We start from the raw sequence: 14,237 nt of genomic DNA, 5'->3' as shown, positions 1-14,237 counted from the left end.
CCACCTCCTCTCCCTCCTCCAGTCAGTAACTCTTCTTGCCTGTTCACTCGATGCCAGCCCCTGGATGCCAGCTGTTGTACTGCACTACTGTACTTTTCAAGATACCGAACTGTAAGATTAAAGATGTTTCCTTTATTTTGTGTGTTTGTTTTTTATGTATTATTTGTGCAAAAAGTATTATAAACCTATTACAGTACAGTACTATGTAGCTGATTATATTAGTTATAATTAGTTATATTAGTTATTAGTATCATATTAGTTAGCTGGGTACCTAGGCTAGCTTCGTTGGATTTACGAACAAATTGGACTTACGAACGTGATCTCAGAACGGAACTCGTTCCTACGTAGGAGACTTAACAGTTTAATAAAGTCCAGGGGACCAGATTTGGGTGTATGAAATAATAGTTGAGTGGAACCACATATGAGTGCTGAGCTACACACAGAAAATCCCATGAGAGTTAATGGTGTTACAAGATGGTGCCCAGGGGGAGGCAGCCCTCCAGGATCAGGACCTTTCCCCGGCCGCTGGTGGTGGGAGACAGCTGGCAAAGCCCTCTGGCAGGAGGGAGGAGGCGCCAAGCTGGGGTCTCCGGAGACCCTCTGAGGCCTTCTCGGTTCAGTCGCCAAGCAGCAGCCACCCCTCCGTCCTTGCCTATTCCCTCTGCTTAGGCCACACTGCAGACTTTCAGAGCACCCGCTGCGGCACACCCCCCGCAAGAAAACCAGCTCCACTGAAAGAGCTGGGATCTGGGAGGAGAAGGGCAGTGCGTGCGTGCACCTGAGGCTTCCTGGGACAACCACGGCTTTCCCACCTGTTAATCCATTTCAGACAGGGCTGGCATTGTCCCTCCACGGTCCACTGACAAGGCATGTGATTCTGATACTCCCGTTTTGGTTGATGGGGAAATGAGAATAACTTGCCTCGGGCCAATATCGTGCAACACTCTAAGTCACATTCTTAGCTTCTTTTTCTTGGGAACTATTTCCTTTCGGCTCCGTGGGGCTGAGTCCTTTGCTTAAAAATAATGTACTTTCTGGGCCTGCATTCAACTGATCAAGCCGTTTGAGGATCCCGCAGGTTCCTCATCACGAGTCCTGCCTTCAGTGTTGACTGAATGCACAGGTGTGACGGGGTGTCCTGAACAAACCCGACTTGTGGGCCGCGGTGCTGGGTTCCCACGGGTCTTGAGGTGTTAATTCCCAGCATGAGGGTAGCCAGACTCAGTAGCAAGTCATGGGTGAGGGGAGCTGTGGGGAGTGGCCAGGCGAGGCCAGCATAGGATGCGGGGGGACAAGGTGAGCAGAAGAGACGGGCAAGAAAGGGCTGGGGGGGCAGGACCGGAAGGACGGTAGGGTCAAGAGGAAGTCAGATCAGCTCTTGTCGGGGAAGGAGTGAAACCGGAGCCGGTGAGGGTCAGGACGGCCCGCTGCCCACCGCTGTCCCCTCCTTCCCTCAACCGTGGCACTCAGTCCCAGATGCACCCTCAGAACCAGTCTCAAGGCAGCATTCCAAGCACACTGGCTGAAGCCTGTTTGCACGCAACCTCACGTGGAGGCTGAGAAGAGGAAGAGATGGCGGTGGCGAGACAGGGTGGGGAGCTGGCACTGGTCCACGGATGAGGCGAGGGCCAGGGTGGCTGCAGCTGGGCAAAAGGAAGGAAGCACAGAATCTACACCGGAGACGGAATCCACGCTCATTAAATGACCCCGGGATGCCGATGACCCGGACGCTTGGCTTCTCCAAGGGGAGAACTTTTGTCAAGGAAAAGGATTGTAACGGAGAACTACGGGTGCTGGCCTGAGGTGGAGACACGGCCTGGGGGTGTGGGGAGAGACTAATATGCCTGGTGTCTGCAGGGGGAGTGAGGGTGGACTGGGGGTCAGTGTAGTGGAGTCCACCGAGGCAGGAGGGCAGTAGATGGGCTCCCAGCCAGACCTGAGCGAACAGGAGCAGGTGGAAGATGGGACCCGAAAAATACGGCCTCAGTGTTCACAGCAGGCTCATGGGTGCACCCGACAGCGTGACTGGTCCCGTCTGGAGGGGCTGGTGAGCAGCTGCTGCCTCTGCAGGAGAGGCACTGGGAACGGCTGACGATCCCAGGGATGGGTGCCCATTGTTTTCCTGCAAGGAACCAGACCCTGCCAGGGCCAAAAGCAGTTGTGCTTGAAACTAACAAGAACGTCTACATGACCCGCTGACCCTCAGCCACCTCTGTCCCTGACAGCCTCAAGTGCGTCCACCCTACAGGTAATAATACCATGAGAAATCGTTCCAAAAGATAGGACCACACTTATAATCCGTGCAAGACAGAGGGTCACCCTGGTGGTCATTTGGGTCAAACAAGGATGTTACTGCTAAATAAGTTTAGCCTAAATGCAACTGTTTGGAAGTCCAGGCCTATAGAACTTGAAATCATTTTAAACTCAGTGGCATTAGGTCAAACTGGCGAAAATTGTTAGACAACCTAAAACCTCCACCCCGGCAGCAGAGACCTCTGGATAAATTATTGAGCTAGTCGTCTTTTAGAGAAGGCATATTAATGTCTGCAGCTCTAACAAAACCCACGTAACATAACAGATGATCAAAGCTGGCAAAACGTCTAACACTGCTTATAGTCAAGAGATCCTCTCCTGGGGTAACCAAATAACCTGGCTTTCTTCTGGCGCCGTGACAGGTCTATTGCTCTGAATTGGGGATGAGAAGCATTTGAATCCAACTGTGAGCAGATTATAAAAGCTCGCAGATGTTTCTCATACTGGAATCTGACCTGCTCCTCTGTTGTTTTTCTATTTGAATGGATATTAGAGTCTTATCTGATCTGTTCATATCTTTTTAATTTCCTCTTGAAAATTAAAAAAAAAAACTTTGTACATTTCTAATTCAAAGCACATATATTTTTTCTGGCATCTAAAAACTACATTTATCCCCCATCAGTCTCTGATGAACTCAACTGGATACTTCAAAATGTGTTTGGATCCCACAGTAGTTTTTGCTCCTAGCCAACATTTCCGACTCAATTCAGCCTTCTAACACGTGGCTGACCACCTCAGCACCAGAGTTTGGGGCACCAAAGTTTTGGTCAAAGATCTACATCGTTTTGAGATTCCTACTTAAAAATCTCACATTAAACACAGCTTCCCCAGTCAGAAATGTTGCTCAGATAGCTTGCACGTGTGAGCACTGGACACAGTGCTCTGAGAGAAGGGGGTCTAGAGGAAAAGCCCACAGTCAGGTCTGGCTGTGTGGTTGCAAGCCTGTGGGCCTCTACGACACGGAGCAGTGGCTGAGAACAGAGGGCTTCACAGGAGCAGGTGGGAGGCCAAGGCCTTTCTGGGTCTGTAACTGCAGCTGCTTCATAAGATTCCAGGCATCACCAGTCCCAGAGCTGCCCCCAGTCCCAGAGCTGCCCCCAGGCCCAGTGCTGCCCCCAGTCCCAGTGCTGCCCCCCAGTCCCAGTGCTGCCCCCAGGCCCAGAGCTGCCCCCAGGCCCAGTGCTGCCCCCAATCCCAGAGCTGCCCCCAGTCCCAGAGCTGCCCCCCAGGCCCAGAGCTGCCCCCAGTCCCAGTGCTGCCCCCAGGCCCACAGCTACCCCCAGTCCCAGTGCTGCCCCCAGGCCCAGAGCTGCCCCCAGGCCCAGTGCTGCCCCCAGGCCCAGAGCTGCCCCCAGGCCCAAAGCTGCCCCCCACATGCTGCCAGTATGCTTACATGAGGAGGAAGTGCAAGGCTCAGGACCAGGCATGACCCCCTTGCAGACTGGACGGTGGGCATTTGGCAGAGACGGGAGGCAGCTGTTTCTGGCATGTTTGGCCATCTGGGGAGAGATGGGATGGTCTTCCAGCCTGGAGGAAAAAAAGAAAAACAGCAATAAATACAGATAGGAGATATTTGACTGGTCACTACTGTGTAGCATCACAAAATTGCAGGAAGTGGAAGTACCTGAAAGTCTTTTGTTAAACTGATATTAGCAGATATTGAATCTCTTTAAGAAAGAGGAAGTACCCTTACCTCACTCTTGTTAGCTCTTATAAATTTACAGTGAAACATGGCTATTATTTTTCTAACACACAATTGGATCTTTTGGCTTTGGGTGACACGGGAGCATGACATTTCAACCAAACAATTTAAAGTATCAATCTTCTGGGCTTTCTTCCAAGGATGAAGCAGATTAGCAAAGGGATGAATTCCATCAGAAAAGACGTGACATAGGTCAGCCGTGACAACAAGAGTTAGGCCGGAACGGGACTGGGGAAGAGCTTGTTCTCTGGAACACTATCAATGGTGTGCGCAGTGCCTACCGCTGGCACCTGGGTCGATGGAGACTCATTCACCCAGCAGACATGCAGTGGGCGCCTGCAAGAGACAGGGGGCCTGGGCAAGCACAGCACAGGGAGGTAAGTAGGATGTGGGGTGGCATCTCCCGGCAGCCTTCACGGCAGATCCCCAGGAAGGTTCTGCAGTGTGCGCAGAGCAGCACAGCACTCACTCCCCTCCAACGAGGAGCTAGCAGCCACCTGCTCCAGCACGGCAGGCTTGTCCCCCCTCTGTCTAGGGTTGCGCCCCATGAAACGGCTGTTCTTGAATGTCAGTTCCAGCAGCAAAGACAAGCAGACACCTAACTGCCGTGCGGGGCAGAAAAGCCTCTGTGTGTGTGTGCATGTGTGTAAGAGAGAGGCAGACAGACAGACTCAGCCGGTCTTGAGCTCTGAGCTGGGGTTTGTCAGGGGCCCGAAGATGGAACATTTCCCGGCAGAGGTAGCAAGCCATGAACGGGCAGGGCAGGACATGGAGCAAAAGGAAAAAAAAAAAAAAAAAAAAAAAAGCATATATGTGCGCTGCTTTGCTACAGAGATTTAGCGCGCTCAAAATGCAGGCTGGGGGCACACAGTGTCCTGGGGAACGTGGGGCTTCGAGGGCTGAGGTTGGGGGGTGCCAATTAAGAAGGACCTGGTTGGCCAGCGTTTGATTAGATTTGGTCCCTAAGGGAGACAGGAGTCACAGCAGTGAGGTTTTGTTTGTTGCTGTATCCCCCGAGCCGAGTTGTTCATTACAGATTACTATAGAGCAAACCTGGAAATAAGCAAACCGCCCAGCTGTAGGGGATAACTAAGTAAAGTATGTCACATTCATTTGAAATATCTTATGGCCACTGTTGTATGAATAAATGTAGGTTTTCCCCCTGCTCTCTATAATCCCCTTATTTGCACCTGTTTCTCTCCAGCATTCTCTCCAGACAGAAGAGGCCACCCAGACCACGGAAGAGACTCGCCCTGACCAAGCTGGACTGCCTGGCCTGGGGCTCCCCAAGAGTCCCCAGGGATCAGGTCCTCAGGTCCCCAGGGAGACCAGAGGCTCTGGATAACCAGACTAGTTTTGTTTATATAAACAGGGTAGGAGCAAGGCTATGAAGAATGAATAAGGCTTGGCAGCCAAAAATGCATATCGGTGCTTTATAGAGTCATGTAGAAATAAGCTGACGGCATCTTAAACTGTGACACTCCATCCCAACAAAGGGCCTGGTGCTACGGTGAGAGGCTGCAGAAAAGAACAGGAGTCCTTTCTGGGTAGACCCACTAGTCCTTTTGGTCCTTTCCTTCAGAATCACATTGGCCAACACCAGCCTTCTCCTGGATAAAGGCTGTAAGTGGCTTGGAGACCCTGAGAGACATGGGGGGAAGAGGGAGACTCAACCTCTTTCCTTCCAAAAAATCCCCAAAAGATAAATAATAAAGAGATAAATGCTTTTTGATATGAAATTTTATTTTGAATTTTAAAAATACGTACATCTTACACAGCAGTTGATCAAAACAAAGCTTAAGAAAGTAAATCCCCGCCTCCTTTAGGACCCAGACTTACGCTGGGTACCCGGTCCTGTGGCCGCCGGGAGTGATGGGCCGGCACAGGGGCTCAGGGCCGCCCCACTGCACGCCGGCCGCCCCCTTCCGCCTCACCTTCCCCGTGTTGGTCATGATCTGGTGGAAGCAAAAAGGAAACAGAGCTGTAGAAATCATCTAGTTGAGAGCTGACCTAGACATTCTAACTCACTACATTTAATAATCTATAGTAATAAGAGGATTTGCAAATAAGTGAGGAAGGAGCATGACACGGATCATTCAGCTGAACAGAAAATTTCGGGGAAAATCTGCTTAGGTTTTCACATTATACCATTCAGCAGTATAAATTAAAAAAACAAAATCAAACCACGGAAAAAGGAGAAGAAAACAACTGGATATGGTAACTTATCACATCCCTGGAGAGGACTGACTTTTGAAAGTAAGAAGGGAAAAAAGACAGCTTTGGTTTCATAAAAAATCAACATTTCCACACACACAGTAATTTAATGATAAACCAAATTAACAGGTAAACAATGAACTGGGAAGAAATATTTGCAGCACGTATAATAGATGAAAGCTTAAGATTTTCATTAGATAAAGAGTTCTTACAAATCAGTAAGTAAAACACTAAGTAGATGACTGGGCAAAGAAGTCCAACAGCCAAGTCACAAAATAAAAAGTATCACCAGTAAAGAGAAGAAAAAATGATCAACTTTATAAGTAACTAGAAACTACAACTTTACAAAAAGTGTATCATTCTCCAATTATTAAGTGAGTGACAATTAAAGAAATGACCCCACCCACTTCTGACAATAGTTTAAAATGTCAGTGGCATGGAAATTTGAGACAGCTCTTTTGGAAAGTAATTTGGCATTTTATATCAAGAGTCATTAAATTGTTCATATCCTTGGGTGTTAAACCCTAGAGAGAGAATCCACAATGTGGAAGATGTTAAATAAAGCTGTATGTTACAAAATCATTACCCAGTAAAACTGGAACCATCTAACTGTCTAGTAATAGGGGAATAATTAAGTAAAATATGGCATATTCATTGGAAATATTACACGGCCATGTACAATGATAAAGACTAGGTTATGAAGAAAAATGTTTATTTAAAACATTGTTAAGTCAGGTTATAATATTGTACATAAATGATGCTTTTCATTATGCTAAGTACACAAAAAGACTGGAAGGAAATGAACACTAAAATGATTATAGTGGCTACATAGGACAGTGAACCAAGAATCATTTTTTTCTCTCTATTTTCCGAGTTTTCTGTAATATGGTTATATTATGTTAATAATTAAGAAAAACTGTTTAAAAAAGAAATCACTGTAAAATTGATGAAATGTGGATGAAGTCTGTGGACTGTACCAACATCAACCTCCTGGTTCAATACATGCTACAGCCACCACTGAGGACGCCAGGTGAAGGGTGCACGGGACCTCTCTGTACTACTTTTTCAACTTCCCGTGAATCTGGAATTATTTCCAAATAAAAAGTTAAAGAAAAATTTTTAATTGGAATTACATCTTTGATTTCCTGATTTTACTTAAAAGTTATTTGGGTTTATCTAGTATTTGAGGTAGGAAGAAGGAAAAAAAGGCCCACTGCCTCTGGGAGAGCATCACTAGGCCTCACCTGTGCTGTGGGGGACAGCTACCAGCTGGAGGGGTTGGTCAGCGGGTGGGGGGAGAGGGAAGGGGGTGTGAAGGGGAGAAAGGCAGGTGAGAGGGGTGGGGAGGCCCCTACCCTCTTGGAGGAAAAGGAACGTAATTAAGCTTCCCAAATAAGAACTAATATGCAGCTTCAGCTCTCTTAATATCTCTTGTGAAATTTGCAAAAGAAGCCTATTTTAACTGCCGTCACTCAACACTGCTGTCTGCTTCTCCTCCGACTTCCCTTCTGTCCCGCTGTCCCCGTCTAGTACCTAGGGTCAAATTCACATGTCCGCCCCCATCACCAGAGCAGGTTCCTTCAGGCCAATATTCAACAGTACCTTAGGACCACCCGGGGCTTCTCTTTCCCCCTCCATTATGCCAGTCAGACACCCGGGTCCTTCCACAGAGGGCTAGGATAGGAAGGCTCAGTCTTAGGCACTGGAGAGGGAGACAGTGAGTGTGTGGGCTGCCAGCCCCCCATGCCCCCTGCCTCCTCCCTGTTCCATTGTCCCTCCCAGCTCACCCCTCCCAACTCCTTCCTAGAGGAGAGAGAACACAGCACATATTTGAGAGTGTTTCAGCCTTTGGAAAACCCCGTCAGCCACACCATCTCCCTAAAACTTCACAGGCCTAAGAAACAATCTAAGGCGGGTGGTATTTGTCCTCTCCAGTGGATGAGGAAACTGGGCCAGGCCTGTGGGCAGAACCATACGGTGTGTCGTCAGAAGGCCTGAGGAAAGGCCTCTGGTGAACAGGGCTGGTGTGAGGGCCCAGAACGACTGTGTTAGGCGCTCGGTGTCTCAGAGCAGCTCTTTCCAGAGGGCTTGTTTCCTGTTCACCTCGCAAGCCACTGTGCATGTGGGGAGCCACGGAGGGGCCCACAAGGGCTCCAGGGCACTCTCTGGGCACCTCAGTTTGCAAAGGAGCCCTTTTGGGCTGGAAAGGTCTTAAAGTGTGTCTACCAACAATGTGCTATTTCCACAGAAATGCTTCAGGGGTTGTTGGGAGAGAAGAGAAAGGGTTCCTGACAACCACCCTACTCACCAAAGGAACTCAGCTTCCATCTGTGTTACGGATGGAGATGCTGTTTGAAAAAGGTTCTGATACTAAAAAAATACAGCATGTTTAACCACAATTAGAAAAAAATGCAGCATGTGATTTAGCTGAACGTAATTTATTCTGTAGTAAAAGATGGTCAACATGTCCATTTAGGTAAAAAATTTCCCATTTACTAGTTTTTGAGTATTGGTGAATCACTTAAAGCAATTATGACATGCTATAGAGCAGTATGAATTTTTGTAAGAAAATACAGGCACACAATATGTCCATCTATACACATGGAAAACAACCTGGAAGCTGAAGGAGACACTGCTAGCTGGCCACCTAATACTCATTCCCTCTTTCTTGACCAACAGCCCTCTGATTTTGTGGGCCCAGAAATGCATCTACTTAAAAACACCTTTCCAGACTCCCTTGCAGCTAGGGGCCATGTGGCCCAGTTCTGACCAGTAAGAAGTAAGTGGGGGGGGAGGTTGGGAGGGAGACGCAAGAGGGAGGAGATATGGTGATATACGTATATGTATAGCTGAGTCACTTTGTTATAAAGCAGAAACGAACACACCATTGTAAAGCAATTATACTCCAATAAAAAAAAAAAAAAAAAGAAGTAAGTGGGGGACACCAGAAGTAGCTTTGGGAAAAGCACTGTAGAGGGGGTGGATTTGGCTGGCCTGCACGCTTGACTTCCTCCTGACTTTATCATGTTTTGTGCCAGGAGCTGCATCCATCGTCTTATGACCAAGAGGCAACAAGCATGTGAATGAAGGGCCAATGCACCAGGCAGAGCGCCCATGGAGCTAATGAAACCAAAGCTTCACAGCCCCGGAAAGAGCCCTGGCATTGTGCTCATATGGTTTTTGTAAAATTTGCAGAAGTAGCATGTTTCGGTTGCAGTCACTTAAAACTGCTGTTTCTTTCTACTCTCACTTCCCTTGCCATACTCCCCCTCATGGTGTTGGAATGGCCAAAGGCAATTTAGAACTTAGCCAAAAGGACGGTGAATCCGGATGACCTTTAATTTGAGTTTAGTGGGAAATATGATTCCCAGTCACTTCTGTGCATAGCCAAACATCGCTAGCTGTCCTGGTGTGGAAGTGGCTTCTAGAATTCCACACACCATCAGAGAATTTATGAAGAGTCAGTGCACAGGAAAACTTGAAATGCCCCCAAATCTTCCAGTTTCTTTATGAAAGAAGTTTGAGGATGGTTTTCTCAAATTTAACAACAATCCTAAAAATTTACACAGCATTACCATAAAACTAAATGTGAAGCCAAAAGAAAATTTTCAAATCTATCAGAAATAAGAAACAAAGCTGGGGCTTCCCTGGTGGCGCAGTGGTTGAGAGTCTGCCTGCCGATGCAGGGGACACGGGTTCGTGCCCTGGTCCGGGAGGATCCCACATGCCGTGGAGCGGCTGGGCCCGTGAGCCATGGCCGCTGAGGCTGTGTGTCCGGAGCCTGTGCTCCGCAACGGGAGAGGCCACAACAGTGAGAGGCCCGCATACCGCAAAAAAAAAAAAAAAAAAAAGAAAGAAACAAAGCTGATCAAATACATTACAGGAAGGACTAATTTTCTTTTCTTTCTCTGTAGAAAATATTACAAACTCATTGCAACATATGTAGAGGCAATCAAAGAGTATAAAACAAAAAATATACGGAAAGAAAACCATGAAGCGCGTGGCAAGCAGCTAGTTAATAAAACATTATTTTTCTGTTTGTGATACCTGTCAGTTCTTTCTTTTTTTCCCTTTCTCTACTTTTTTTAAAAAAAATTGAACTATAGTTGATTTACCATGTTGTGTTAGTTTCAGGTGTACAGCAAAGTGATTCAGTTATACATATGTCTATTCTCTTTTAGATTCTTTTCCATTATAGGTTATTACAAGATATTGAGTATAGTTCCCTGTGTTATACAGTAGGTCCTTCTTGGTTATCAATCTGTCAGTTCTTAAAATTTGAATTTGACTGTGATTTATTTTTCTTAGTCTCATTCTAAGTATTCACTATTATACCTAAACTTTGTATTCCGTTGTTTTAAAGAAGGCCTGCAAAACCCTGTAAACTGGAGGGCCCACAAAACCTGGATCTTCCCTTCTGACGGGAGACGAGCCTGGGGTCTGATAAGGCTGGATTCCCTGCTACTTGCAGATGAGCTCAAAACCAACTGACAAAGGAAAGATGAGATACAGAGATAAATGAAAGGAAAATAGAGGGAACAGTGGTTATCTCTGGGTGGACAGAATTATTATGGTGGTTGTTTATGCTGTGCTTACTTTTGACTTTTCAGTAATAAGCATGTATTTCTTTTGCAATCAGAAAAAAGAATCCCAGAAACAAACTGAAAAAGAAAAGGATTTGGAATCTTTGGGGGTTGGGGATTCTTCCCCCTGCTTGTTCGGTTGTGTTTTCACACATAGGAATATGGACTTTTTAGTTAGTTCCAAGTGACTTTTCAATCATCAGAGTCAGGCAGAGCAGGAAAAATTGGTTGAAAAGTGATTAGAAAAAAACCCCAAAGTGGAGACAAATTTGAAAAAAAAAAAGGAAAAATTGGAAACTGAGGCCCTTCCTTCTCCGGTTTTGGTTTTCACTGCGAGTAAAACACGGCCAGCTGCAGGCGCCCAAGCTTCTTCCCTGTCTCCGGCGGGCTGGCCCTGCCCCCTGGCCAGATGCACTCACTTCCCCTGCTGAGGCCCCGTTAACCTTGAGGTCTGCCCACGTGGCAATGTTTCCATGGCCCAGATGCTGGCTTTAGAACCACTGAGGGGTGTAATAAAGATGCAGATTCCTGGGGCCAGGTCCACACACTCAGACTGTCCGGAGGCTGGGCCAGGACCCCTGCTTTAACCAGCCCTTTAGGAGATCTCCAAACCAACTTGGCAGAAAAGGAAGTGTGGGAAGGGAGTGATTAGCATTGACACCAGGCATTCCCCCTCCAAACTGAGTCTATGCTCAAAAATTGGACCATAGAGTAATTCTGAATATTTCACACAGTTGGAGACTCTAAACTTTCAAATACGGAACAGAATTCACTGGAAAATCAACGGCTCTCCCGGAAGGCAGCAGAGCTTAGTGGTAAAGAGCAAACAGGCTCAGATAACACCTGAGAATGCTCCTCAACGCTCTCAGCCTTAGCTGCCTCATCTATGACACGCAACACGAGCAGAATTTACCCCATCCTTTGTTGGGAGGAGATTAAATAAATGGAATCAGATGTGTGAGGCAATCAGCACAGGACTTGGCCCAGGACGTGAGCCCAGCTAATTTAAGGCACGCCTATGACTGTGGTTAAAGGTAACTGAACAATAAGTTTAAACTTCAAAATAAAAACAAGACAACTGAGATCCTATGATGAATATCTACACTCCTTTACCCAGGGTACTGAAGATATTTAAAGCAGGGCACTCTTTTTAGGAAGAACTAAGCGATTATTCGGCATAATGTGGATGATTCTGAAAGATTTAGAAATAACCAAGCAAGGAGAAGTTGGCAAGTCATCAATCTTGATCTGCTGCTCATCACGGCCTGAAGAAGAAACACAGAAGGGTGCTGTTTTCACCAGAATTATGAATGAACGGATACATGTGATGTGGCCACCACCACGCTCAGGCAAGCCCAGGAAAAGGGGCTTGTTCTGCCCGAGCTTTCCCTGAGTTCCCTGTGGTTGCCAGCTTCTTCATGGCCCGGGCTCTGCAGTGCACAGGCGCTATCTGCTTGAACTTGGGGGGGTGAGGACAGGCGGCGAGTGTGGCCTTGCAGGGCGCGGGGTGGCCATCAATGCCCAGCAAGCGGGGAGCCATGGGTCCAGGCATCCTGGGAAGGGCTCCCTTCCATCCCCTCGACACCCTGGCAGGCTGCCCTCACTGCACCTCCCCGCTCACGCCCTAACTAGTATTATAGTTTTAAAATCACTGGTGTGTACAATTACCACTCCTGGGATTATGGTAAGGAGGTCTGGGCTGGGACCTACACTCTTTTTTTTTATTTTTATTTTTTTTTGTGGTACGTGGGCCTCTCACTGTTGCGGCCTCTCCCGTTGTGGAGCACAGGCTCCGGACGCGCAGGCTCAGCCGCCATGGCTCACGGGCCCAGCCGCTCCGCGGCATCTTCCCGGACCGGGGCACAAACCCGTGTCCCCTGCATCGGCAGGCGGACTCCCAACCACTGCGCCACCAGGGAAGCCCCTAGACTCTATTTTAACGTACCTTCGACGGCCAGCTCTGACATCACAGGACGATACCCGTCAACCCCCGACCCCCCATCCCTCATCAACAGCACACTTTTATCTGCTCTGTGTCATCTTCTGTAAACTTCTGGAAGATAACAGCTTGAGAAACTTTGCCAGCATTCTGTTGTGTGTTAGGCAAATGGCACAGGTTCAATGAAAAATTTTTGAATACAAGTTTCTAAAAGTCAACAGCTTTCCACTGATCTTGAAAAATCTACAGTCTACCTAGTACACCAGAATGGGAGGCGTGAATTGTGACTTTTGGGGTGCACATTCCCTAGTGAAATGCAACGCCTTCTGTCTCTGGCAGGTTCCCTCGTCTGACACAAGCAGTTAGCAGGTATGAGTGCACAACCCCCGCGTGAACCACCAGAGCCAAAGGTGGGCAGGTGAGGTGAGCTCAGAGCGCCGGCCGGCTGTCAATTTCAAATCAACACTGGGTGGCTGAGGGCAGCTGAGGATCTAACGAACAAAGACAGCAAAACGGGCAGTGTTCCTATAACCTCAGCGATTACTGCTCAACAGTAAGTTTTCTAATAAAACTTTAAAGTGTTTCCACATGAGATCCTATGGTGACCTGGCCTAGTGGGTCGAATGGTGGCCCCCAACAGATCTGTCCATGTACGAACCCCGGGAACCTGTGAACAGGGCCGGATTTGGATACATCTTTGCAGATGTAGTTACATTAGGGATCCTAACATGAAGAGATCATCCTAGATTATCCTAAATCCAGTGAAGAGTGTCATAAGAGACAAGAGAACACAGAGAGAAGAGGAGAGGAGGCAGAGTCTGGAGTTCCACAGCCACAAGCCAAGGAGGGTCTGGAGCTGCCAGAAGGTGCAAGACCAAGAGAGGTTCTCCCCTAGAGCCTTCAGAGGGAGTGTGGTTGTGCTGATAACTTGATTGTGGACTGCTGGCCTCCAGAATGGTGGGAGAATACATTTCTGTGGTTTTAAGCCATCCAGTTTATGGTCATTTGTTACTGCGGCCCTAGGAAGCTAATAACCTTGGTCTTCACGTCCTTATAACGAATTCTTTCTGTACTTCATTCTTACCACTCACATTGCCACCGACAAGTAACTGACACCAATGAGATAAACAAGCATGTGTAGAACTTTTCTAAATGTTTCCTTCTGGTAAAAGAACAGTACCTATGCATTAAGGAGAGTTAGAACTGCAGGCTATGGTAAAATGACACCATTTCTGGATGCCATTAAGCTGGATTATTGGTTGATTTGAAAGCTCTGTCACTTTGTGCCTCACCAAACTGCAAGATTAAACTGGTAGTTCCAGCATGTTCGGTGTCTTGTTTTCGTTGTTGCTGTTAAAAATCTTCACCACATCAACATAAGATCTCACCCGCGGCATTCCACTGTGCAGAGGTGCTAAAAGCTATTTAGCGGAGGGGCTGTACTGGGGTTTCCGTCTGAACATCCTTGCTGACCCTCGCGTGCTTG

General features: G+C 47.5%; 1 protein-coding gene across 13 annotated transcripts in view; it reads right to left on the bottom strand.

Annotated features, from left to right (window-relative positions):
* ARMC9 (armadillo repeat containing 9) overlaps window positions 1-14,237 on the bottom strand; it is a 137,838-nt gene that overhangs the window by 12,598 nt on the left and 111,003 nt on the right. For all 13 annotated transcript variants that reach the window (XR_007478508.1, XR_007478512.1, XR_007478509.1 and 10 more), the window contains 2 exons: window positions 5,855-5,970; window positions 3,707-3,840 (listed from right to left, as the gene is read on the bottom strand). Coding sequence is in view for 8 of the 13 variants with exons in the window: in XM_033425491.2 (XP_033281382.1) it covers window positions 3,707-3,840; window positions 5,855-5,970 (250 nt within the window). In the remaining 5 variants the exon portion in view is untranslated. The remainder of the gene's footprint in view (window positions 1-3,706; window positions 3,841-5,854; window positions 5,971-14,237) is intronic.

The sequence above is a fragment of the Orcinus orca genome, chromosome 7, assembly GCF_937001465.1.
Source record: "Orcinus orca chromosome 7, mOrcOrc1.1, whole genome shotgun sequence".
NCBI classification, from domain to species: domain Eukaryota; kingdom Metazoa; phylum Chordata; class Mammalia; order Artiodactyla; family Delphinidae; genus Orcinus; species Orcinus orca.
The sequence above is the reverse complement of the archived record's forward strand: the minus strand, read 5'-3'. Positions and strand labels throughout refer to the sequence as shown.